The 26,709-nt window shown below is 45.7% G+C and overlaps 1 protein-coding gene across 1 annotated transcript in view; it reads right to left on the reverse strand.

Annotated features, from left to right (window-relative positions):
- Window positions 1-26,709, reverse strand: part of CLPTM1L (CLPTM1 like) — a 938,124-nt gene that overhangs the window by 336,025 nt on the left and 575,390 nt on the right. Inside the window, exons 10-11 of the mRNA XM_069620583.1 lie at window positions 13,695-13,760; window positions 2,756-2,806 (exon numbers count right to left, since the gene is read on the reverse strand). Of these exons, the coding sequence (XP_069476684.1) occupies window positions 2,756-2,806; window positions 13,695-13,760 (117 nt within the window). The remainder of the gene's footprint in view (window positions 1-2,755; window positions 2,807-13,694; window positions 13,761-26,709) is intronic.

Consider the following 26,709-nt stretch of genomic DNA (forward strand, 5'->3'; position numbering starts at 1 on the left):
TCGGGCTATGAGGACCGTATCGTCCGCATATACCAACACTGGGAATGACCTGGCCCGCTCCCCCCCTGCCACCCCCCGCGGGGCTCAAAAAATCCACACTGGTTGCCACCAAGGCCTTCCACAAACCATTAATGTACAGGGTAAAGAGTATGGGGGCAAGGAGACAGCCCTGCCGAACCCCCAACCCTACTTTAAAGCAAATGCCTCCAGAATGGCCATAGAAGAACCACCACCACACCTCTGGTTTGGCCGATTGCTCCAAAATTCCACTCATTTCCGTGGACAGCATGGCCACGATATTTAAATGTAAAACCGAGGCTTGAATTTCCCCCTATTAATCCTTCTTAGTGAAGCTGCTTCAGTTTCAACTCGGCAGGGTACACTGTTTATGTGACCTTTCCTACCAAACAGTCCCTCGATTGTTTAAACCAGTGGGTTGTGGTCACTACTACCCCATGTAACCACTTCAATTTTCACCATGTCTTTCCACAGATCTAAAGAGAGACAGAAATAATCTATTGTTGAGGAACCCAGATGGATATGGAATGTTCGTTTCCTAGGAATATCCGGCTCAAAGCAGCCATTCACTGATCCCATGACCCATTCAATTAGTTGAAGTCCCTTTGCACACACCCGGGGGTCCTCCATGTGGGGTTCCCGGACACTTAGAGAAAGGTCCTCCTGTACCTCAAAACTCATTTGGAATTCCACATCCCATTCTAAGATTGAAATCCCCCCCCCCAGAAGAGCCTGATATTGGTGCGCCATTTGTCCACCTGATACTTATCCACAAACCCCTTTACTTTCTCCCATCTATTCCCCTCTACCTTATGGGAGCTGTTAAAGTTTAGGTTATTAGGTTATCAAATTTACCACTGCCAGGCAGACTAAACCTTAAAAGTTGAAGGGAGTCCATCTGTGTCTCCCACACCTCAACCCTTGATCCTGGTGGAGTGCTGCCGGGATGGTTACTGAAGCAACCTGAGTGACAAGATCCCAATAACATCCCCCCTCCGATTTCTTTTAGCCGGTATTACAAAGGAGACATAACCATCCTGTAGGGGTGTCTCTAGAGCCCATGTTTCCTGCAAGAGGCTCACATCATGAGACCACAAAAATTCCACTGTGCCTGCCTGGTCCAATTTACCCCTCGTACCTGCTATATTCCAGGATATAATCTTAGCATGGAGACCTACCTCCTCCCATTCATGAATTCTAATCCCCAATTCCTGCCCACTACCGGCCCGAGACTCTTAGACCCCTACTATATTCTGAGACATTAAGCCCCTTGGTCAATCCCGTTCATCCTGGGATGATAGGGGATCTAATCTATTCTGCGACAACACACCCCTGAATGGTTTGCCTCTACCTGGCACCAGTGTTTCACTTCTACCCACCTTGGTCCATGGTAATGCATAGAATGCATTACATGCACTTGGACACCCCTGCCACCTGATCCATTTCCCCGGTTTAGCCCCCTCTCCATATTCCCTGAATAGGTCCCACCTGCAACCCCATTGGGGGGTAAAAATGATCCAGGTCAACCATTCTGCTATCCAATGTAGAGGCCTTAGCCCTCTTGTTAGGTTTGAAGTTACCATGTGGCTATTTGTGGGTTGGTGAAGGAGACTACAATACAGTCCCCTTCTATTAATTTTCTTGAAGGCCCACCCCTCCCACTTCTCGCCATTATGACTTGATTAGGGTCAATACTTGGACCCATCAGAATTGTGTTGATCCAATGTGTGGCTTTATTCATTAATGATTTTGTGGTTTCCAGAGTAACTATCTAAGAAAAGCACCTCGACAACGCTCAAATTTACTGAAGGCTATGTTATGAATTCTGTTCATTACTATTAATGATGACCCATTTATATTTATTATGTATCTGCATCTGTGGTTTTAACTTGTTTTTATCATTTGATTAAATAGTGTTTTACAATTTGAATAACGTTTATATGATACAATATGAAGGTATTCTGATAAAATACAAAAGGTCAAGCAGTAACGCTTGGTAAGGAAAGGTGGGAAATGGAATTAAATCAGGATATTTCTGAGCGGGAGTTGAACAGGGTCTGCTCTAGTTCCTGCTTTTGGAAGGTAGATTGCAATCTGCGGTATACACAATAAAGAGAAATATATCCGCTGTACCGGTCACCGAGCCGGATATCGACTAGTAAACTGCCATCTAATGAATGTTGGCATTGTAAAGATGATACAGGTACGTTTAGCCATGTGTTTTGGGATTGCAAAATGGTTAATCCTTTCTTGAATTACTTGGTCCTGCATTTGTCATTTCCAAGATCCCCTATTACTTGTGTGCTAGGACTGATAACTCAGCTAAGACGCTTCCCATTGACAGTTAAAGCCAGCCCAAGAACGCTGTCTCAGCTTTAAAAAGCATCTGAGGGAACACTCGGGGGTTTCACTGGGCTGGTTCAACTCGACACAATGGGCACCAGTTCTGGCAGGTTGCTGCCCCATCACCTATTATGGATGGGCCAGCCCTGCCTTTTACAGATAAAGACACCAATTATATAAAAAAATACAAAAATCGAATATTTTCAAAACATACTTGATGTATCTTTGTTTTAGGAGGAAACAAGAGCACGTGTATAAACAATTTTAGCTGGGCATGCCAAGATAAATAGCACAATAGAACAATATATATACTAAAACATTGCTTTAATTGCATTACAGTGCATTTAATAAATGATGCAATGCATTATAAGCTGACAAAACACAGTTGTCCTACCTGGGTGTCATACTCCTCAGTTTTCCTTTCCGATGCACTGTGGGCTCCAAACTAATGGAATACATTGAAATTATAGAACAGATTAGCATCTAAAAATAGAATTACTTACAAGTCCATCCTATCACACAATCAGGCACGCTTCATGTAGCATCAATTAATAATGAAAACAACAGATCACATACAATTGGTGCAACACTCATATGGAGGAACCCCTTATTTCTCATCCATTCAGATTTCTAGCCCAAATTTAGAATACACTGCCTCATAACAATGAAAAGGACAGGTTCAACTGCTGGTAATCCTTATTATTCCAGTTTAGCAAAGTTCATGGCAGGCATCACTTAGAGAAGCATACAATATGTTATTTTTAGAGAAAGAAAAAAAAACAGAAAGAAAAAACACTTGCTTTAAAAAAGATTACATAGTAAAAAAATCTTTCCTGACTTCATGGTAGGTGTACCCCAGTCCCTGGCTGCCAGCTTGTTGACAAACTAAGACTGTAAGCAAAGAACTAAAACAATGCTGACTGTCAGTTACTATTAATTATTTCAGTGATTAACTAATTAAATCCTTCCTCGGTCACCTTTGCAATTACCCTACAGCAATGTGGCAAAACGGTATGCAGAACACATTCTAAAAATCAAATAAAAAAAGGTACACAGAATTAATGAACATACCACACAGCAAGCTTTTAAAAACACATAGTAAATGTAGACTTGTCAAAAAACATCCTGTGTAAAACTACTATACAAAGCAACTTACAGTCTTCAATGTTACACAAAGCAGCGGGCCGACCCTGTCTGCAACGGCACGCTGCCCAAGTTAATGGCTGAGTGAAGCAAGGGTCTGTTAATGCGGGCAGCTGTGCCATTGCTGACAGGGTCGGCCCGCCGCCTCGCGTATTATCGCCATTAGCATCCATGTAGTTACATACGCAGATGCGAATAGTATATATTTTTTTTTTTAAAGAAGCTGACGTTTATCCCGCGGCCTAATACCACGCAGTGCTGAAAGCAAGGAAATCCATCAACACGGAGGTCATCAATGTAGAGAGCTACACGGGTGCTAAGGTGAAGGGGGAAGGGAAGCCCGCCGGACACCAATGAAAATGCTTGAAACGCAGGCTTTACTTAGTGAATACAGCCTGCGTTTCGAGCATTCTTATAGGTTGACAGCACCTCCCAGGGTGCTAATGTATTATAGTCTCCATGGCAGAACCAGTGGCCTTAGAAACTCCTATTCAAGGGCTTTGGTTTGGGGGAAGAATTGTGAGTACTTCAACACATCATGGGGATATTAAAAGTTACTCACTGTAGTGACTGACGTACTTCTAGTCCATAGTCCACTTCCGCCATACTGCATGGGCGTCCCTTGCTAGGGACGGGAACGGAAACTTTCACCCAAAAAAGTATTTTCCCATTTAACTTTTGTTGCACAGAGAGGCCTGGCCCTAGGAGCATGCGCTCCCCTGACTCAGCCCTCTGGCGCCACACCTCAATCCCCTTTGACGCATCGGCTAGATTAAACTGCCTAACAACGTTCCTTTTTTAAGGCGGAGGATGGTGAAACGTATGGTGAAAAGGCGACTATGGAGTACGAGCATGTTAGTCACTACAGTGAGTAACTTGTAATTACTCCTACCTCCCTTCCCCTTTCCTCCATACTGCATGGGTATTACCACTGATTGAAGCCCTAAGGAGGTGAGACGTGGAAGACCTTAAGAGAAAAGGTTCCTCAGGACCACTTCCTCAAAGGCAGAGGCTGAGCGTGTACTTCCATCTAGACAATGCATGTAGAATGCTGAGGAGGTAGCCGGCCTGCTGATTGTTTGCCATGGCACATGCCTCTGGAAGGCGACCACCGTGGCCTTGCCCCCGATACATGAGCATGAAGATCTGCCGATACCTCCTTATGCTGTTACTTGTAGGCCTCCTTAATGGCCGCAACCATCCACCTAGCTATCGAGGCCTTTGACGTCAGACAACCTGGCTTTGAACCACCAAAGGTGTTGAATAATGCATCTGACTTGCGGAAGCCTTTTGTCCCCCGAGGTAGAACTTGAGGGCTCTCCTCACATCAAGACAGTACAATACCTTTTCTGCCTCGTCCTTTGGGTTGGGAAAGAAAGTTTGTAAAACTATTTCCTTGTTGAGATGAAACGAAGACGCCACCTTCAGGAAAAACTAATGGTGGATGCGGAGCACCACCTTCTTACAATGGAACGTGGTATAGGGTTCCGAGGCCACGAGGGCCTCAATCTCGCTGATCCTGTGCGCTGATGTAAGGCCCACCAGAAGAGCCATCTTAATTGTGACCAGCCTGATGTTGACGGACGCCATGGGCTCGATGGGTTTATGTGCCATGGTGCCCAGCACCACATTGAGGTCCCAGACCGGATGTGAACGTTTGATAGGGGGATACAACCTCATCAGACCCGTTAGATGCCTCTTGACCACAGGGTTGGAATTGGAGAATGAGCCATTGTCCGAGTTTCTGTAAGCACCTGGCGCTGCCAGGTAGATACGGCACATGTCGACCTGCACCCTTGACTCTGCTAGATGTGCCGAGAATGACAGCACCTGAGCAAGTGTGCACGCCAATGGGTCTACACCCCTTTCCTTGGCCCAGCAGCAGAACCTGGTCCATTTGCTCTTGTATTGGCTCCTGGTGGAGTCACTTCTTGCCTTCTGTACTATCTTCAGGTTGTCCTGAGACAGGTGAAGGTGCTGCAGGGTTACGTGCTCAGGAACCAGGCTGCCAGGGCCAACTTCTCCGGGAGGGGTGAACCACTGCCCTCCCTCGTTCCCCCTGCTGGGAGAGGAGTGGGGCTGTCCTGACTGGAAGAGGCACCGGGGCTGCATTGAGAGACGTATGAGGACCGAAAACCATGGTCTGGCCATCCACTGCAGCGCTATCAGAATTAAACCTAAGTGTCAAGCTTCTCTGATCTTGCAGATGGCCTTGTGGATTAGTGGGGTTGGGGTGAATGCATAATCCCACATTCCATTCCATTGCAGGTGTAGGGCATTCCCCAGTGAGCCTCTGCCCCTGCCCAGCCAGGAAGCAAACTGTTGTATCGTCAGTTCTGCTCCGTGGCAAATAGGTCTATGTGGGGCTGGCCCCACAACCTTAAAATCTCCAGCAGAACTTGTGTGTTCAACTGTCACTCCTAGTTGTTGACCCCCAACCTGCTGAGCCTGGCCGCCTCTAGACTGGAGTCCCCCGGAAGGTGGATTGCAGAAAGCCATATGTTGTGGGATATAGCCCATTCCCAGATCTCGATAGTCAGGAGGCACGGGGGGGGCATCTGGTGCCCCCATGATTGCTGATCTAGTACATGCAAGTGGAGCTCTATCTATATGCAGAGCGAGCTGTTCGTGATCACTGGTAGGAACGCCCTGAGAGTCAGCTGTATGGCCGTTCGCTAGAGCAAGCTGATGTGACTCTTCCGATCCTCCCTTGTCCACAGACCATGTAACACTGTGGTTGCCCACAGTTGCGCCCCATCCATCCAAGGAGGAGTCTGTTGTGATGGTATAAGTAGGTAGTGCCTGTCTGAACGGTCTGCCCACCATAAGATTGGTCTATTGCCTCCACCAAACCAAATCCTGGTGGAGTGCTGCCGGGATGGTTACTGAAGCTACCTGAGAGCCCGTCTCCTGGTTCCAGGAAGCTGCGAGGTGTAACTGAACCCTCCTCATTTTGAGCCTTGTAAGCGAAACGGCCAGCAGGCACGCTGCCATAATTCCCAACAGATGCTGGTACCACCAGGATGAAGTTTTCGACCTGCTGAGAAAATGTCCAGTAAGCGCCTTCAGAGCTTCCACACTCTCCATCGTGGGGAAGATCCTCTGCTCCACTGGTATCCCACTTCAGACCAAGGCTTGGCTCGGCTGAAGCTGAGACTTTGTTGTTGGAGAAACCCAGTTCTTAGGGGATGTCCATCAGTCTGGAGTCCATATTTCAAACCTACCCTGGGGATTCCACCCAGATCAACCAATCGTCGAGGTATGGGTAGACACAGTGACCCTCTGACCAGAGCAGCCCATCACTATGAACGATAGGTAGGAGCGGTGGGGGTGCCATATTGGGATGTGTAGATATGCATCCTTCAGGTCCAGTCACCCCCACACAGAGACTCCGCTATCAGGTCTGGCGTAACCATCTTGAACATTTGAAGGGGTAGGGAGAGGTTTAATAAGGATAGATCGAGAACCTCTCAAAGGCCTGCCTGGTTCTTCTTCTGTATTGCGGACATTCGCAAATAAAACCCCAAGATTCTCTGAGACACTTAAAGAATTGTTCCTTGAACGCTGGGGATGCGCCCTCATGCGTAGGCACAGCCGGCATGGCGGGCTGAGCTCTTCCTGTGCCGTGACTACCATGCGAGTAACCTGTCCAGGTGTAGCACACCAACAATGAGGCCCACTTTCAGCTGCACCTCCTCAGAGGCATTCTACCTTTTCTCACCTTTCCCCAGAAGCTCAATGTCTTCAGAGCTCTGGTCCTCTCTAGGCTGGACTACTGCAATAGCCTCTTCCACAATCTCCCTCTTTCCTCTCTTTGCCCTCTTCAACTAATCCACAATAGTGCTCTAAGGCTTATCCTTGGCTTCAAGCCGCTGGTTGTGAGGATCAAGTTCAAGATCCTCTGCATCAACCACAAGGCTTTCTGGGGTCTGGGACCCCCGCTACATCCAACTTTCTCTCCCCAAATACCTCCCTGCTAGAGTCCTTCGGTCCTCTAGCTCCAACTCTCTGCTGATCAGATGTGTCGCCAAGCAGAGAGTGGGAGATAGATCTCTTTCATTCGGCAGGAGCCTCCCTCTGGACCGGCATTCGTGCCCCTATCAGACTTGTGCCAGATCTCCTTAAGTCCCAGAAGCTTCTCGAGAGTTACCTTTTCTCCTCCTCCTTCCCTCTCCCGTGCTAACGTTCCCCCCTGCCACTGCCACTGGTCCCTTATGAGTCTTACTGGGGCCAGGCCCTCAATGAGTCTATCCCAGCACACCAAATCAGCACTTGCACTTGACCAGCCTGATTCTGGTCCACTGAATATGGGCTGTCCTTTACCCCTGGCTTATCCATGCACTTGCCTTCCTTGGGCTACCCTCATCACTTGTTTAGCCCCTTCGGCACTTCCATCCTGCACTTACACCCGCCTCTCCCTTACCCCAGCCCTTTCGCCCTGTCCACTCCTCTCCGCCTGCACATATTGTCACTGCACTTGCAGTCTGAATGTCACAAGGCCTAGTAGGACCATTTATTCTTTTTCCCCACTGCCCCCTACCCCCCATCTTGTGGCGTCTGGAAACACTTGTGTATAGGCACCACACAAATGCCCAATAAATACAAATAAATTAAAAGAAGAATTGTTTCAAAAGGTAAGATTAGCATGATATATATAAAAGTAACATTTTTATCTATAGCAGGCCGATGAAAGACATGTTAGTCATAGCAGGCTAAAAAAAAAAGATCTGTAGATTGCACACACATGTATGCTAGAGGGCCAATCTTCCTGTGTCTTCAAACCACAAACCGGGCATGGACACAAAGTATGAGCTCTCGTCAATGGTTGAGGTTTTCTGCATAGGTACTACCTGTCTGTCATGATTTGCTGCCTTCGCTCTTGTTCACACCACTTTGGGGCATGATTTGGGGTCCATTTCCTATTGGACTTTGCTTCTGAACCTTCAAACACAGCAATGAGGTGCTTTGGGCACTCTAAAACCATATTTTCCATTTTACGTCCCTTCCGGAGCCATTTGGAGTTTTTGGCAGCCAGCATGCTTCATTATTCACAAGACTTTGTGTCCCAGAATTCCTTGCCAGCTGCTTCATCTCCATCCTAGAAGAACAAGGTTGGGTGGGGGAATAAACAACACCTGTGGCTGGCAGGTGCTAGCAAGCATCACACCTAAAGCATGTGATTGTTAGACAGCTTTAAAAGACTGTTTGCTTAGGCCCATTACTTGTCATTGTTGCATTGTTCCAGTTTGTGATTGGTCCCTTGTTTTCTTTATTCTTAGTTTCTAGTTCCTCGACCCCTGGATTTCAAAATTTAGTGTGCATATTAGTAATTTCTGCTTCCTGTATTCCTTTTCGGGCTTCCTCTGTTTTACAGTCAGCACTTTCCAGTGCTTTCCTTTTCATGTGGGGTCCCTGTTTGATCAGGAAGGGTTAATGGGCTCCACTATTACATATATTATTTTTCGTTCAAAATGTTTTAAAGTTACCTTAAAAAATACCATCAAGGGTGTCAGCTCACAGAACCTGTAATTGCTTCTCCTGTATGTGGGCTTAGTGGCGAGTGTACCTATAACAACAGCATGTGTGGGTGAAGATCTTGCAGAGTTTCTTTGTAATCATAAGAATCTTCTAAGTGCTTATTCTACACCCCACTTCATATATTTGCACTTTGTGGGTGTTAACGTGCTTGTTTCTTGGTTCATGAGTGCATATGATTTGATAATCTTCCTGTGTGATTGTGTGCATATTTTCTAGCCATATGCACTGCCCTTTCTCTCCACATGACAGTCTCACCCCCAATTGATTTACAGTAGACATCAAAACAGGGAAGATGTTGGGCAGAATTGTAAGCACTCAGAGCAAAGATAAACCAGTCACCCCTTCACATCTACTGTGTATTCTTCACCTTTAAAGAGTGTGTTGAAAGCGTGTGAGAGAACAATGGCAGCAGGTCTAGAAAATCATCTGTTATAGCCAAGTTATAAGTGTAGGTATCAATTTGGCTAGGTGTGTGGGCTACAAATGAGAGGTTCTGGGGTTACAGCGAAATTCTTTCAGTCACCATTATGGGAAAAGCTTTCAAATGAACCAATATTGGGACATGGGCTGTGACGAATCTGACAACCTCGTCACTTATTCCCTGAAAGGAAGCGTCTCTAACGTGGCCAGGGAAAGGCAGAAGCTACCTGACTCTGACTCTGGTGGTGGCCATCTGTGGGAGGATCATGTGGGAGGGGACACGCTCCAGGGCGCCAGAAAAAGACTGAGTCAAGACACCCATGTGCCTTTGCAACATTCCTAGATGGCTTGTTGTAACATAGATACTGACTTTCCAGATTTTTCTAGCCCAGCATCTCATTTACCTTTCCACCCTTTCTTGGTACTTAGATAAAGAAGAGAGATGGAGTAATGAGGATGGATAGACACAGGAAGCCAATGCCGCAGTCTACTTATTGATTGGAAACTGTAGAGAAAACCCGGGATATTTAAAAAGGACACAGGTGAACCAAGAGACAGAGAATTAGAGTGTCAGAGACTGGAGAGGCACCCGACTTGTGCTGACTCTGGGAAGGAAGCCAGAGGTGAGCAGACTGCAAAGCGCAGTGCAGAGACCAACAGACACCAGTCAGTGGAGCGGGAGCGCAGACCCTGGAGAAACACAAGGAATGCTGAAGACACCATGGACAGCCGGTAAGCCCCGGAAGAGTCCAACAGGTTACCGGGGCGTTTTTGGGAGAATGCCGTGCACCGCGTACTACACGAGAGCCCAAATATTACTGATACAAACACTGTTGAGAGAAAGAACCCAAGTAAAGGCAGTGTAATTATTACCAATGCGAACATTGTTGAGGAAAGCAACATTACTGAAGGAAAGAGCCTATGCAACGGAGTGAACTATTGCCGACACAGATTATTGAGAGCAAAAGCAAAGTAAGACAGTGGATTTAATAAGAAAGGGTCCCTGACCCAATACTGGAGAAGTGTTGCAAACTGGATAAAAGAGAAAGTGAACAAAGAGCGGAGAAGTCCTGGCAGTTTAGTGAACCAGGCAAACAGTAAGTATGGGACTCACACCCAAGCAAGAACGTGACATAAATCAGGGGTAAGAAGAAACCGTGATAACAAGGGAAGGCCCATACCCGTTTTCAGGAACAAGGCACACAAACCTGGCAGGAGAGTGTATCAGGGAATAGAAGTACTGAGAAAGCTCAGAATTCAAAACCCCTATATGTGAAAATGTGTAAGAGAAAGCGGAAGACTCATGGCCCTTTAAGGATTCAAGAGAACTATATTGTGAACTATGTTGTGACTCAAGAGAACTGTGTTTGTATTTCAAGAGACTTTTGGAGGAAGCTCAAGGGAAGAGTCCCCTACCCCCGAACAATTTGGTAGCAAATTAGGTGTGTTTGGAATTTTATTGAAATTCTTCTTCACATATTGTATTTAGTTTAGCATTTAAGGGTCAATTTAGGGCTTTTGGGCACAGGGCAGAGGACACTTTATTTGATTAACATCCTGACAAGGACAATCCTTAGTTGTGTTGCAGCAGGGAAACCCTTCTTAGGATTAGGATAGATAGGATTCCTCCAACCCCTTTTTCTTCTGTGATACATACAAGTTTGTAACCCAACCTGAATATGCCACTGTGTCCGAGTCTTCCAGTTGACGTCTTACAGGGCCTGATCTAATTCTGCTTTTATTGTTTGCATTCGGGGGTATGTGCTTTTGCAGCTCTCGTTCTCAATGCATTGCTTCAAGTCCCAAACTGCAAATAAATATCAGCATTGATTGTGCTACTCAGACAGAGACAAGGGGCTGAAGGAAACCTTGCTGGCATCAAAGACGAGCCTTTTACATCCTACTATACCTAGCTATCACTGCTTTTCCATGGTGTTCCTTAAAGTACTTCTTGTATGCTCTAGAGGTCAATCTATCACTGCTCCTAGCCAGGCAACATGTTTGGGGTCCTCTAAACATAGACATTCTACTCTAACTTGAAGGTTTAATCCAATCTATCACCCCAACAAGGAGACACAGTCAAAAATGTGAAATTTGTTCGATTTACATTTTCTATAATGGGTCACTACAAAAATAACTCCCCTTTGGCACTCCAGTGATTTTTAGAGCACTGTGGATAATGGGAGACATCATGGCAGAAGTTGAAGGAGTTTTTCTATCCTTTTTGCAACCAGAGCAACACAAAATTAGGATGATCTGAAGAGAAAGGGGTGCCTGAAGTTCCTGTTAGTAAGAGACTTGATGCAGGGAGGAGAGAGACTGCTTGAGGAGTTGTTGCCAGCAGTAAAGGCGACAATGCTCCACGATTTGCTACAGAAGGGAACCAGCAGCAGAAAGAGGATATTGGATGAGGAGGTTAGAGAAGGTGGGTGAGGGTATGGAGAAGCAAATCAGGAGGGCTTGCCAACTCTGGCGTGACCCAGAAGCATAGAAAAGAGACTGAGAAAAGTGTTGGTACCTTGGAAGAAGCCTACAACACAGAACCTGTTCAGGAAACTGAGGCGGAGGAGAGATGAGAGAGAAACGACTATGGGAGAATGCCAAGAGAAACAAATCAACAGTGGCCCAAAATGTTGTAGAGGTGATCCGGGAAAACAAACCACAAAGGGAACCAACCCAGGCGAGAAGGGAATCTAGGGTCTGCAAGAAAGAGAATGAGGAGAACAAAATAGTCATGCATACTGGTTTAAGGTCATCCAAATACCCAGGAATAATGTAATAGCGAGTGATGTGTCATCTGAGCTGCTTGCTGGGAAATGTAGTCCAAAGACTCTGTGACAACCTAAGAGTGGGTGAAAAGTTATTTGCCTTGCATGCTGGATGGTGGTGAAAAGGTTGAGCCACAATCTGAGATCAAGTAGGGTCCAGTGATAAGCTAACACAGGGAGAAGAATCATTTGAGTGGGGCACTGTGAATTGTGGTCCAAAGACCCAATGATAGATAAATCATACAGACTATTTCTATTTAGTGCAAGCTGAGGAGTGCAACTTCCACCATTACTGGAATCCTGGCGCAATTAAGAGACTGTTGAATTGAAAAGACCATCTGGCTCAGTAAAGAAGTGCATTTGTAGAAATAAATTACGGGATTGCAGGGCCTAACCAACAGTAAGAAGAGCTGAAATACAACAGAAAGAATCAGAGAACGAGTTGCAGACTCCGGCCGATCGGCCACCCTAATGCAATGGCCAGAACTTGGGCACAGTCTCAAAATTTGAAGACGAAGACCAAAATGGTGACAGAGTTTCAATGCCAGAAACCTCAGTCGCTTATTGTGTGGAGTTTTAAAAACAAAACAGAGCCTTAAACTTCACTTACTCCGCAACATGGATAGATAGGGGAAACACAATCAGATGGTGTTAAGGCAAGTGAAGACTAGCAGTGGTTTCGGGACACGTTTGAGCGGTGTAATAGAAGACTTAGGAAGACCCAAAAAGAGAGCCTTACAGTTGTTACGTTTATTGAAATGAAGGCTATTTACTGCTAGGATTTGAAAAAGAGAAAAGATGGGAGAACTCGCTCAGTAGGGAACAGATGAAAAACAGTTTGGGTGAAGAAATGTGAGAGTCCCAAGTAAAAGTGGCACTTTTCTTCAGATCGTTTTAATCATGGGAATCGACAAGGAGCAGAGGCATAGGCTAGTAGGCCCAATAGACAAGTAAGCCAAAAGGCCAGAAACTCGGAATGGGAAAAGAGGCCAAGAATCTCAGTCTTGGCTTCGTTCTGCCTATTGTGGCTCCATTGGTACAAGGAATCATGGCAGCATCTTCTCCTCCACATGGTGCCATCTTCTTTAAAAGGGGGAAACCAATGTGTTGAAAATAAAATCAAGTTTGTTTAAAGTGCTTGGTGGTTCCCACCATCCGTAAGGAGTTTCTGGGTAGCATATGAAATTAGGGAGGATCTCATACTGTAAACCTAGGTTATAACTTTGAATTTCAATTTAAAGTTATAGAAAAGACCATTTCCTTAAAAAAAAAAATAACAAGAGCTGTGGGTAATGTCCCCACTTGTACTTTAAAAGGACAGAAGATTTTATAACCGCTAGAAAAATATTTCAAAGTGTTTAAGCTACAGTAAGGCTGTTATGAGAACATGGTCCCTGACAGCGAGTACAGTTTGCCTTAGAGATGCTAATACCAAAAACATCCTTTAACATTCTAATACGTTACCTTTATTACTGGTTTTATCCCTTTCCATTCTATAGAAATCTTCAAAGCTTTCTTGACTTTCCAGACCTAAGGAGTAATTTTAGACAAGTTAAAAAACGTAACAGTTTTCGTGGTTAAACAATTCATAAAATCAAATGCTCATAAACACATAAAATAAATCGACTTGCTCTGTCGAGGGATCCCTGGGGTGCCAACAGTACTATATGTCGCTATAATGAGGGGAAAGGCCAAGTAACATAACTGAGCCCTTGCTTAGCCCTTGTTACAACTGGGCTTACCTGGCTTTTACCTTCATGTCCACCCCACATAGTTAGGTTTATCACTATTATAACAAAAACACAAATACAGGTTTCTGAAAAATAAACATTGGCTATGACAGCATTGTAATTCTTAAAACTTTTCAGGCTATTCGAATGTGTAGATTAGACAGAGTATTCTGGATACTAATAACATTTAGAGAAAGAGTGGCAGCAGGTAACTAGTGGTCTAGAAAGGAGTGATGGGATGCCATTCCCTTCTCTATTAGAATTTATTATTTCTTTCACTATATTTGCTGGTCAAAGCTCACTGCTTTAGCTCTATAAACAACCCCCACACCGGTAGTTGGCCCATGTTTGCAGAGCAGAGCCCAACCTTGGGCTTTCCACTTGGGATAAACACATACTGAAGGGTCATCGCAAACCGACGGAAGCAGAGTGCAAAACATGACCTGGGTAGCTGCGGCCTGCAATCATCACCATCAGTTTTCACATCGACTCTCCCCCTTAACACTGTACCAACCTCCTCTTGCAAGGTTTAAATGGCAGAAATACAGTTTATAAGACCACTTTACATTATATTACATACAAATATATATTTAATGTTTGTTCATTTATTGGGCACGTATTTATGGGATTACGCAGCCCTAACAAACAAATGACAATTATTGGGAGTTTGGACAATGGAAACATTTGCTGTTAAACGCTCCTAAAGAACTGAGGCTCTATGATACCTGCTTAAAGTTCAGGAAAGTGCTAAAAAACAAACATTTACTAGAAGCTGTCCCCAGATAAAATAAGGATGATGTCTGAGATCTTATAAGACTATCGAACACCATCATCTGAAGGCAATGGAATACAGCCAAATCTGCTTAGCTCAGAAATGGGTATATGACTACCCTTTGTTTTTGCTCCAAATTCTGCATGTCTGCTAACCACTTCCACACACTCTGAAACGGTTTACTTGATTTGTAGCACGCTGGAAATCAATAACTAAATCAAAGACTGAACAGAGTTGCTTTGAACAATTTTGTCTGACAGCAAAAACAGTCACTACTAACATGTAATCAAAAGCATTGCTGGACAGCAATGTGTTGGGCTTTTATTATTACATGTGATGTTTGCAGACGTTTGTTTCAGAAGGCTGCAAAAGTCACTGCCAGTAATTTGGGTGATTAGTAGCAGGGGTAAAAATTGAAAAAAGTTGCAAGCTACAAGCCAGCCATAAAAACCCAATTGCTAACTCAATTCTACACATACGCAAACACCACCTCTTACTCGCCAAGAGTCAATTATCACTAACGAATGGTTAGTGCAAATGATGCACCTTCACTGGTACAATTAATTATAACAGAGGATATCCGTTGCTGCTTTAAAGGTGAAGAATGGTACTTTGCAGAAGAAAGTTCAACCCCAGCCCAACAAAGGCTTCTGAACCAATAAAGTATTAGACCGATTAAGTGACAGGGGTGTATATTTTCTTCCTGAATAACAGTGAGCCTGCCAACTGCCACACTTAAGATATGGTGATCTTTTGTCGACTAGTAGTAAAATAAAGTTTCCTGTGCATTTCGGCCAAGAGATTGGCAGTTTTCCTTTAGGACCATGGTTAAAACAATTATGACACAAGGTGTGCAGGGGCGGGGGAGGAGAGTAGACAGGGACGAACATGGCTCTAAAAAAACCCTTATTTGGGTCAAACCACAGATCTTAAACTTTGAAAGTTGTAGTTAGCTGGAACAACAGGGAGGCATGTTATGAGAAGAATAAGAGGCAACAGCTCACTGAAAACAAGTCGGATTTCCGCTATAAACCCTTGAGGCCTAGCTAAATTGAAAACTCATCCATGAGATGGCGTAAGGGTAGTATGCAGCTTGTTTGTGTTATTACTTTTGTCTAGATGAAAGAGTATTTATGCATACTTCTGCAACTTCAGATGGAATTTCCAGATAACCAAGCAGATGTGAAGGCTCTGAAGGATTCACAAATAAGCAAATCTTTGTGTTTATATACTACCCAGGTTAGCGAATGTCTGGCATCTATGAAGAAGCGGACGCCGAATAAAGCTATAACTTGCATACAATAACAAATCGCAAGTACTTCCAGGAGTACTTAATGTTGGAGAAAGGTTCAGCAGCAGTAAGAATGCCGATTATCCTTCGTCCATCGCCCTCAAGGATATTTGACACAAACTAATGAGGACTCATTTCATCAGTCTGTTCTAAATCTACTGGGTTGACTGTCTTAATACGAGATGGTTTCCATCTTTGTTTGTATTGGGAAGCTACATACTTCTCAATTTATTGTGTCATGAAACAAGATTTTAATTATATTATGTAATTGGCAGCATAGAGCATTCAGTTATTTTAGATATGGGGTGACCTGTGACGAATCATTGGGTCTCGTCACTTCTCCCCAGAGTGTAGCCTTTCCCAGTTAGGCTAGGGAGGTGAGCCTGCTACGCAACACTCCCCATAGGGATGGCAGAAAGCGGGACCTCATAGGGAGAGACACCCATCATGAGGACAAGGACTCCCATTCCGTGATGGAATTCCCTAACTCTCTTGGCCCTTGAGACCATGATACCCATAAGGTCTGCTGAGAAACAACCTAAAGGCACAACTGTGTGTTATTGCAATACTCCTTCCTTTCTTCCTGTAAGACTTAATACCACCAAGAAAAGGAAGACTCAAATAGACAGTTTGATCTTGAATCCTCTTCCATAAGTACTGAGAAGATGATTGAATGAGTTATACAATCTATTAATTTGCCGAGTACAGAAGGTACTGGGAAGAGGTGGCCCAGAGGAAGCATGAATAATATGCAATGGACCCAAACAAAGGACTAACTACTGGGGAAGACCCAGCTATACAACAGAAATGGAGAAAGGACTCAATGAGAGTGGAAGCAGGGGAAGATGGCAAAGCAGGCATGAAGCCTGGCAGACCCAGGAAGTTCAAACCTAGAAGCAAGAAGGTGTGCAGGAGTGGAAGTGGAAGCTGGGAACCGACCGATGGTGGCGTGATCTCGTGGAGGAGGACCGGCAAGTCTATTAACTGCGCCAATACCATCTGGCCAGGGACCCCGTGGATCCAAATCACGGCAAAGGGAGTGGAAAGAGACAAGGAAGAGCGTTCAGAGGGGCTGCAGCTACCCAACACCCCAGAGAAGAGGTAACGGGAGTCACCTCCTTACCAGGAGACCCGGTAGGGGATTGGGGAATTGTGCTGAATGTAAAGAAGGCATCGGGAGTAATCTCCCTTGTCTCAGTAGTTGTGTCAAAGAGGCTGAACGAGAAGAGCATATGGGGAGTAGTCTCCCTCAACACCCTATTATTAAGAAGGACATTAAGGCTAGAGAGTGCCACAGGAACAGTCTCCTTTGTCAGAGTGGGAAACAAGGACATTACGTGAGCAGTTCCCTTTGTTCTCACAGGCAAGTGGAAGATAAAGAAAGTGAACGAGTAACTATGTATTGAAGAAAGAAGGAGTGTATGGCCTTTAAGTAAACCCTGATAGAAGTCTGAAAAGAATTGCAAAGGTGGATAAAAAACTGTTGCAGGACGTTATCAAAAGATAGCCAAAGGCTGAGCCAGCGAAACCAGGAGAAGGGAGTCATTCTCCTGATTTCCCATAGAATTGTTGTGTCAGAAACGAAGGCAAAAGGTTTGCCAACCAGAAGCCCAGAATCTGACCAAGTTGACCAGGTGAAAATAGTCATTTTTGGGACTTTAAATCTATGTGTGCTGAAATTGAGCTACTACAAGAAACTACCTGAAGACAGCAGTGGCTGAACTGTTAACTATTATTAAAGACTAGTAGAGAACCACCCATTGAACCAAGGAGAAGGGTGACCTTGCCCTGGAGCTATTTATGTTCATGTCTTTTGTTTAGTGGTAGGGCTAGAGTCGGATAGTTTGGACAGAGATTGAACATCGACTTTGATAACCACCCGGACAACGAGCACCCAAGTTATTCTTTAGTTAGGTAGGGAAAACGCCTTTAGTGATTGTTTGTACTGTTTATTTATTTATAGAACGCAACCGGGCCGTTAGGCAACTGGGCGCTTGTGAACTTCTTAGGTTGCAGTTACATGAGTATCTTACATGTCTTATGTTAGTTATAGGCATATCTTGCAATTATAAATATCTTACATTTCTTATGTTACAAATGCAGGTTTAACTGTATAATTACAAGCAGGCATATTAGGATATATTTACAGATGAGAGGTAGAAGGGGGTAAAGGGATGGCAACGGGAGCGGGGAGAAGTGTCTAGGAGATCTGTCGGATGAGAAAAGTTGTCAGCAGTCCTTGGTTTGTAACCAGAGCTTAACATTATTTTTAAACATGTGAAAGGAGGGAATGGCTCTAAATGGATCAGGAATAGAATTCCACAGATTAGCAGCCAATACTGGGAAGCTTGAGCCTCCAGTTCTTTTCAGATTATAATGTGGGATTCTGATGCTATTAGTTTGAGCCTTTCTAATAGGGCAGTCCGATGTAAACCTGGTACATTTCTCAGTGAGATATGCGGGTGCTTTGTTGTTAAGACAGTTGTGTGTGATGTTCAGTGTTTTAAGCTTGATACGTCATTGATGGACAGCCAGTTGATATTTCTTCTTTGGTCAGATATGTGGAGACCTTTGGGAATGCCTAGTGCTGTTCTGAGGGCATTATTTTGCAAGGTTTGAAGTTTATGGGTGTTGTGTTTGCTGGTGCCTAGATAGAGTGTGTTGCACTAGTCTAGTTTTGATAGGATAAGGGCTCGTGCTATGGTGATGCAACTGTCTGTAGATAGAAAGGGTTTGCATTTGTGAATTAACTTGCAGGTGTGGCTAGTAGCTGAAGCTGTGGCATTAACTTGCTTGTTAAGGTTGAGAGCTGAGTCTAGGTAGAATCCTAATGTTTTGATGTCATTGGCTACATTGATTTTTATACCATTAATAGTAATGGTTTTGTATAGGTGGGAGTGTTTGTTAAGTTTGTTTGTGGATCTAATGATGAATAGCTCGGTTTTATCGTCATTAAGACAAACCGTGAGTGGCCATCCAAGTTTGAATAATTTGGTAGATTTTGTTTATATGGGAGGTGTCTTTGTCGTAGTCTTCTTGGATTGGGATGAGGATCTGGGTGTCGTCGGCATAGTTAGTATAGGAGACACCCAGTTTGTCCAAGATATCAAAGAGGTGCTTTGTAAAAATATTATACAAAGTAGGGGAGACACATGACCCCTGAGGGACACCACAAGTGATAGGGACTGTGTCAGCGGCTGAGATGGGCGAGAAGACTTATGGTTCTATTGTCCAGAAAAGAATTTATCAATGCCATAGCCTTGGTAGAGAAGTTGCCAGCCGATTTAAGGTGGTTGCAAAGTACTTTGTGATCCACCAAGTCGAATGCGGCTGATAGATCTAGGAGAAGCAGAATAGATGTATTTCCTTTGTCTTTGCGCTCATCTAGTCGGTTCTTGAGATCGAGGAGGGTCGTCTCGGTACCATGTCTTGGTCTAAAACCGGATTGTCTGGTGCAAAGATATGCAAAGATATTTTTTTAATTATTTAAATAAAGATTCTAGTGAAAATGCCACCCTTTTGTCCAACTCCTTACGCCAGCACGCCACAGCCCACAGTCAATTAGTGCTTCCGGCAATGTATATTCCATATAGATCTATTATGGGCTAGCGTCATGGAAAGGGTTTTTAAAAGTGAGGCATGGCAAATATCCCTGGTGGGAAAACAAAACTCTGCCAAGGGAGTGGGATCCAGTGAGGCACAGCAAGGGGATCTGAAGAGTACAGATATCTCCGACTGGGCAAGTTAAAGAAGAAGCTGCTGATTGGCTTTTCATGGTAGCACGTAAGGTAACAAGTGCAAATTGAGAGAATTAAAGGGATGATATGATATATGATATTTTATTTGTATCGCACTCGTACACAAGTGTTTCAGTATGTCACACTCCCTGAAGCCCAACAAGAATTATTTAAAGTGGTCTGACACTCACTTGCATTAGATGATGGCATGTTGACCAAATTCCTTATTGAAAATGTCAAAGTTCAGTATGCAACCAAGTTAAGTTCTCCAAATGGGATTACAGAAGTATGAAAAAGCGAATATGCCCGTCTTCAAGAATACACTTATTACGCAATATGTTTGGTTCTAATTAGCGGCTCAGCAGCAGTTAATTAATTAACTTCTTTGCTTTATTCTGCATCAAAAACTGTTCAGAAGTACACTAAATAGGGACTTGCAGGCTTAACACTGCAAACTTACCTCACGTCCTTCACTCAATGAAATCCTGAATTTTCCTGTACACTCTAGATATTTGAATGCAGTGATAGCAGTGAAAATAACAGCAATTGGATGGTATATTAAAAGGGAGTGAAATAAGCATAGTGAACTCCCTAACACAGAGCAACAAACCTACAAGAAACAAAGAAATACTGAGACAAAAGAACAAGTCACTTTTAAATGCTATCCCTTATTTTTTATTAGCCTTAAATGCCCAGCAGTAGCGATCACGTACATCCAGGGTAAGTCCTGAAATTCTCCTAAATCTCCTTTACTCATTATAGAGGCTGTGATGACTATGGTTCAGTCGAGGGTAGGGTTGAATACAGGATATAGCCATTAAATAGAAAATTTTGATTCTAAGATGGCCGCCGGCAGTGGTGGTCGCGGATGAGCCGCGCTCCCACCGGGCCGCCAACAATAAAGCACAGTAAATCGCGAAATCCGAGTTTCAGCATCGGATCCTCACCTGCAACTCCCAAGAAGCAGCGGGCACAAGAGCGGCGTGAATTCCCGCAACGAGAACCCCCTGGGCTGATATCGCCGCAGAGAGAAGCAGGGCCCCTCCCCCATCGAGGGAAAGCACAGCAGACTCCCGGGAGAGGCCGTCGGAAGGACCACCCAGAGGGTCAGGAGGCACGCGCAGGACCTCCAGACTTTCTCCCTGGGAGAAGCGCCAAGGGGGACAACAATCCGGCGACCGCGGACACCCCGCGCCCACATCGGCAAAGCAACCGCAGGTGCGGAGGGGGCGCCAGGGCTAATGCGAGGCCCTCCCTCTTCCTCTCCCCCTCGCATAAGCGGCGTGGAAGAGAAGTGATCTCCAGCTTACTGAGCGGGATAGGCGGTGGCGGCGGGCCCCCATCGGATCCCCACCGGGGACCATAGCGCCTGTGGGACGGGCGGAAGATCCCGCCGAGACCACGCGAGACACACAGGAGATCGGCGAGAAGGAGGGCCACTGCAGGAGAGGAAAGGAGCAGCAGAGACCCAGGTGAGAGCGCGAGCAAGGCTTCCCTCCCTCTACCAACCCCACATAAGGACACCTGTCCCCGGTCATACGCACGACACAGGCGCGACAGCTGCCCCCCACACCGCCCCCAGCATCTGCCAAACATCATAGCATGGACGGAGGGAGCGCTTCAAGGGGGGGGGTGGAAACGGACCCCATATAGTAAATCAACGCCACAAACAGTCATTCTGCGCCCCCCCCACCACATGCAATAGGTGGATGGTGTGAACCCTCCTGGATCAATCCCATAACCAGAGACGCCACAGGGAGTTACTGCAGGCGCCGCACCACGACCCCTCAAGAGACGTCTGGAGTCATAACTGGACCCCCATCATCTGGGAAAATGTCTAGGACGAAAGGGAAGGGGGGGGCGCATCTCAAGCGACGACTCAGCCACCCAGACAAGACTCCAATTTACTCCACATGTGGTCGTCGGAGGCCACGGCATCCTCAAGGGACAGATCGGCAGAAGAAGCCACAACGGATATCACCCCCCCCAAACCAGTGCAATCTCCCCCGTCAAAAGATGACATGCATGCCTGGTTCATGGAGCTGCAAGACAAGTTCATGTCAACAGTGCAAGACCAATTTACCTCAATGAGGAACGATATGAGACAGGCAGTCCAGGAATTGAAATTAGATGTAGCCAAGCTGGAGGAAAGGACAGACACCATTGAGAGAATAGTGCAAAATGTTGAAGACGAAGCTAGACAAAACAGCGAAACGTAGGAACACCTAGTTCGGTTAACCCATAATCTTGAAATCCAGTGTGAAGACTTGCAAAACCGATCCCGCAGATCCAATATCCGCATTAAGTACATGCCCGAGTCAGTGCTGGATAAGGACCTCAAGACTGCGGTTCAAGAAGTATTCAGAGATATATTAGAGGAGCAAGAAGCGGCGAACATTGGAATCAACAGGGTGCACCGGGTGGGGCCGCGAAGAACGGGCGCCCCAGGAGAAAGACCAAGGGATGTACTGGCGGCTCTCTCATCTTACCCACAGAATGAGCAGATCCTACGGAGAGCAAGGCAAATGGATAAGATTAGGATGAACGGGGCCGACATTCAGTTATATCAGGATCTGGCATCAGCGACACTATGGAAGAGTAGGGAGATGGCCCCACTGGTGAGGGAGCTGGTGGCGAAGGAGATAAGATATAAGTGGACTTTCCCTTTTGGCCTTCTGTTCGAGTGGGAGGGCAAACAGAGAAGAGTGACCACCAACCAGGAAGGACTTTGTATAATGGGCCTGCAAATAGAGGAGATGGACCCGAGGGGAGCCAGAACCAAGGGGGAGCCGCATAAGAGGCTGAGAAGATGGGACACTGTGCGGAAAAAAAAGAAACAGAATGGGGAGGGCTCTCAGGGCAACCCGCTGGGGAGTAGAAGAAATACTCCGACACAAATTGTCGGCCCAATCCAAGTTGGGGATAGGCGGGTGTAGACTAAGATTGTAATCTCGGAATATCAGATGCACAGCGGCCTGGCGGGGGTCCAGGAAAGGACTCCATCCAGGTGTGAGGATGAAGCAGGGTTTAGGGCTTCCCGCAAAGTCCCCCCCCCCACCCCTCCGAGTCAAGTGAGGGCAAGGAGCGATGGGCGTAACGCCCTAGCAACCTTAGGTGCCTGGGCCCTCCTCAGGTTGAAAGTTGAGTTCATGTTAACTGTTAGGGGGTTGTTGGGGAGTTTGGGGGGGGGAATGGGAGGGAGAGAACCCCGGAAGAGAGACGGGATCACAACTAGTGGGAAAGTCAGCAGCAACGATAGACTGAGTAAGATGAGGAAGTTCAGATTCTTCTCACTAAACGTGAGAGGGCTGAATTCACCGGCGAAAAGGAAAAAAGTGGTGGCTCTGCTAAGGAGGGAGAAGGCAGATATTCTGTTACTCCAGGAGACACACATAAAAGCCCAGGATAGACAGAAGGTAATCCTCAAAGGGTACATGGTCTGGGCACAGGCGAACGCCAGGGGAAAGAGAGCGGGAGTGATGATAGCTGCTAAAAAGGGACTGGCGACAACTCCCACAGATTCTCAGGTAGACAGGGAAGGGAGGTACGCATTTGCAAATGTCACTCTGGGGTCTCCGGCTAACCCTAGCGACAATATACGCACCAAACACAGGGCAAGACGGCTTCCTCCGAGACACCCTGGAGAAACCAGAGGGGTTTGCGAAAGGTGAGGTAATTTTGGGAGGAGACCTAAACATGGCCTGGCAACCTAGAGTGGATAGGAGTGCGGGAGGTTCTCAAGGTCAGGGAGCCCCATCAAAACAACTCAAACAGAAGATGGAGCAGTTGGCACTACGAGGCGCCTGGAGGGAACTGAAGGGTCAGGCAAGTGGGTATATGTACTACTCGCAGGTGCACAACACAATGTCGAGAATAGATTATTTCTGGGTGTCGGTGGGACTGATGGGGAAGATACAAGGATTGGAAACGGGCTCTATTGCATTGTCAGACCATGCCCCGCTGTGGTTGGACATCCAGACTTCCAAATGGTAAAGAGGCCTCTGGAGGTGGAGGCTGCTGCCGGATGTTCTCTCGGACCAGGTGTTGGGACAAGCAATAGGAGACAAAATCAAATAATTCTTTGAAATGAATGACACTGGAGAAGTACCTCTAGGGACCGTATGGGAAGCCTTCAAGGCAGTGATCCGGGGGCACTTTATAGCATTAAAGGCCACTAAGGATAACCAGAAGTACGACTGGGAACGAACGCTGGAAAAGAAAATAACAGACATCCAGGAGGAGCTGGCGGTCCACCCCACCAGAAGCCTCAATAAAGCACTGAAACATGTACAGGTCAACCGGATATGCTTCGTAATAAAAAGGCAGAAAGATCCCTCCTATATCTAAAACAAAGATACTACATCAAGGCTAACAAGGCAGATAAATACCTCGCAAGACAACTCAGAGAAAAACAAAATTCAATGACTATCGTGAACATCAAAGATGCAAATGGAAAAATACAAACACACACTAAGGACATAGGGGAGGCCTTCAAGTAATTCTATAAAGATTTCTATACGTCAGAGCACCCGGATGAGGAGAAACAAGACAGATTCCTACAATCACTCCCATTCCTGAAAATATCAGAGGATGACAAAATAGGGCTGGAATCACGGATAACAGAAGAAGAAGTCCAGAGGGCAATAGCAGACCTTCCAAACTCTAAGGCACCAGGCCCAGATGGCTTCACGGCCCCCTTCTATAAAACATATGCAGACATTCTCACTCCACACATTCAAGGACAGTGGAAATGTGACCCCCTCCATGAATGAGGCAAAGGTCCTAGTGTTCCATAAATCAGGTAAAGACCCCACCCTCCCAGGCTCATACCGCCCCATTGCTCTGATGAATTTGGACACAAAGATCTACACCAAGGTTTTGGCTGCCAGACTGTCTCCCCTCCTCCCGACCCTAATAAACACAGACCAATCGGGCTTCATACCCGGCAAGGCAAACACACGACAACTTAAGAATAATACACCTGGTAGAAAAAACAGGCATTACCCATACACCGGCAATACTACTGTCCTTAGACGCCGAGAAGGCATTTGACCGGGTAGAGTGGTCCATTCTTTTTAAGACACTGCACCACATGAGATTCGGAGAACAATTTATAAATATGGTCAAAGCCAACTACAAATCCCCATCCATTAGAATTAAAATTAATGGGGAAGTCACAGACAGGGTGGAGATCTCAAGAGGAACTAAGCAGGGTTGCCCCCTCTCCCTGCTCCTATACGCCATATTCTTGGAACCCCTCCTTATCAAATGGAAGGAATCGGCAGGGGTAAGGGGGATAGAGATGGCGGGCAGACAACACAAAGTCATAGCATACGCAGATGACATGCTCCTGGCCCTGGAGGACCCGTTTAGTTCCCTACCACAAACCCTAAAAGAACTTGGTCTTCGGAGAGATATCAGGATTAAAAATAAATAAACAGGAAGAAATCCGAGATACTCTTTCTAGCGAGGGACAAGGGGACACTGATCAAAGAGGTGGGTTTCCTAGGACTAAAAATAGCAGAGGAGGGTATCGAGTACCTAGGGGTGACACTCACACATAAGGTGGATGGGCTTTTTGCGAGTAACTACCCACAGCTGCTGGCTAAAGTGAAGAAAGATCTAGATAGGTGGAATCCGCTAAGGGTCTCCTGGTGGGGCAGAATACAATCCGTGAAAATGAACATACTCCCCCCGGGTGCTATATTATTTCCATGCCCTCCCAATAGCGGTCCCAAACTCCTTCTTTAAAACTCTGTCAAAGGCTATCTCGGCCTACGCGTGGAACAGGAAACCCCCACGGATGGCCAGAGCCATCCTTACAGCCCCAACCAAGGCAGGCGGAATGGCACTTCCACACTTCAGGAGATATTATCAAGCAGCACAACTCTGGGTCCTGAAAGAATGGCTGGGGGATGATCAAAGTTCAACTTGGGTGACACAAGATAGGGCGGTCGCCAGGACCCCCCTGGAGGACCTACTGTGGAAGCAAAAACAGCATAGGCATCCGAACCTTGGCATAAGCAAGGTCATGAAAACCACCTTCGAAGCCTGGGACGAACAAACCAAGAGGGGAATAATGACCACCTCACTGGCCCCCTTCACGCCCATAAATCGAAATCCACAATTCCCACCGGGTCTTGATCCCGGGTGCATTTGAAAAATGGGAAGCCGCAGGGTGCAGGAAAATAGGGGAAATGATCCAAAACAAAGAAATAAGATCATTTGCGGACTGCAAAAAAATGTGGCACCTCACAGAAGCGGATAGATACTAATATGAACATATCAAACACTGGATTACGACCCCAGACGTCTTTCAGTGTGCCACCAGGGACCTAACGCCATTTGAAAAATTCCTAATCGCCAATCCAAGAGACAAGAAACTGGTGTCCACACTATAACAATGTATCAACACACACGGGGACGGGGTGGTTGGGAGGGTGCTTTTGTGGGTTAAATGTGTTGTTGGTTTTTGATATGAAATCAATAAAAATATGTTTAAAAAAAAATAGAAAATTCCATCCTTGCACTCATTGTGTGGGACATAACACAGGACATAACACAGAGTACAGATACATACTGTTTTGGCACAGGCTCTTGGCTCAATGGCCATGGCAAGATTAATACAGCATGAAAAGTAAACAACTGGGTCTTGTGGCAAGCGAGAAATAGGAGTCGGATCACTGAACATGACTCAAACAGAACATTTTTATTAACTTAAATGACTGCTAACGTGAGGTTCCCTATATAAAACTGAAAACCTAAAGTGCTCGTCAGGACATCTAGTCAACACACAAAAAGTCTGTCCTTAGGCCAAAAAATAATCTAACTGGCCCTACCACTAGATACAAATTAGAATATGCAAGGCAAATGCCCATTAGGTTTCGGATCTTGTAGCCGACACCCTTCTCACTCAACAGCTCTTGAAAAGAAATGTTCCTCACTGTTC

This window comes from Ambystoma mexicanum, chromosome 5q (genome assembly GCF_040938575.1).
Source record: "Ambystoma mexicanum isolate Mex_15411 chromosome 5q, UKY_AmexF1_1, whole genome shotgun sequence".
Classification (NCBI taxonomy): Eukaryota; Metazoa; Chordata; class Amphibia; order Caudata; family Ambystomatidae; genus Ambystoma; species Ambystoma mexicanum.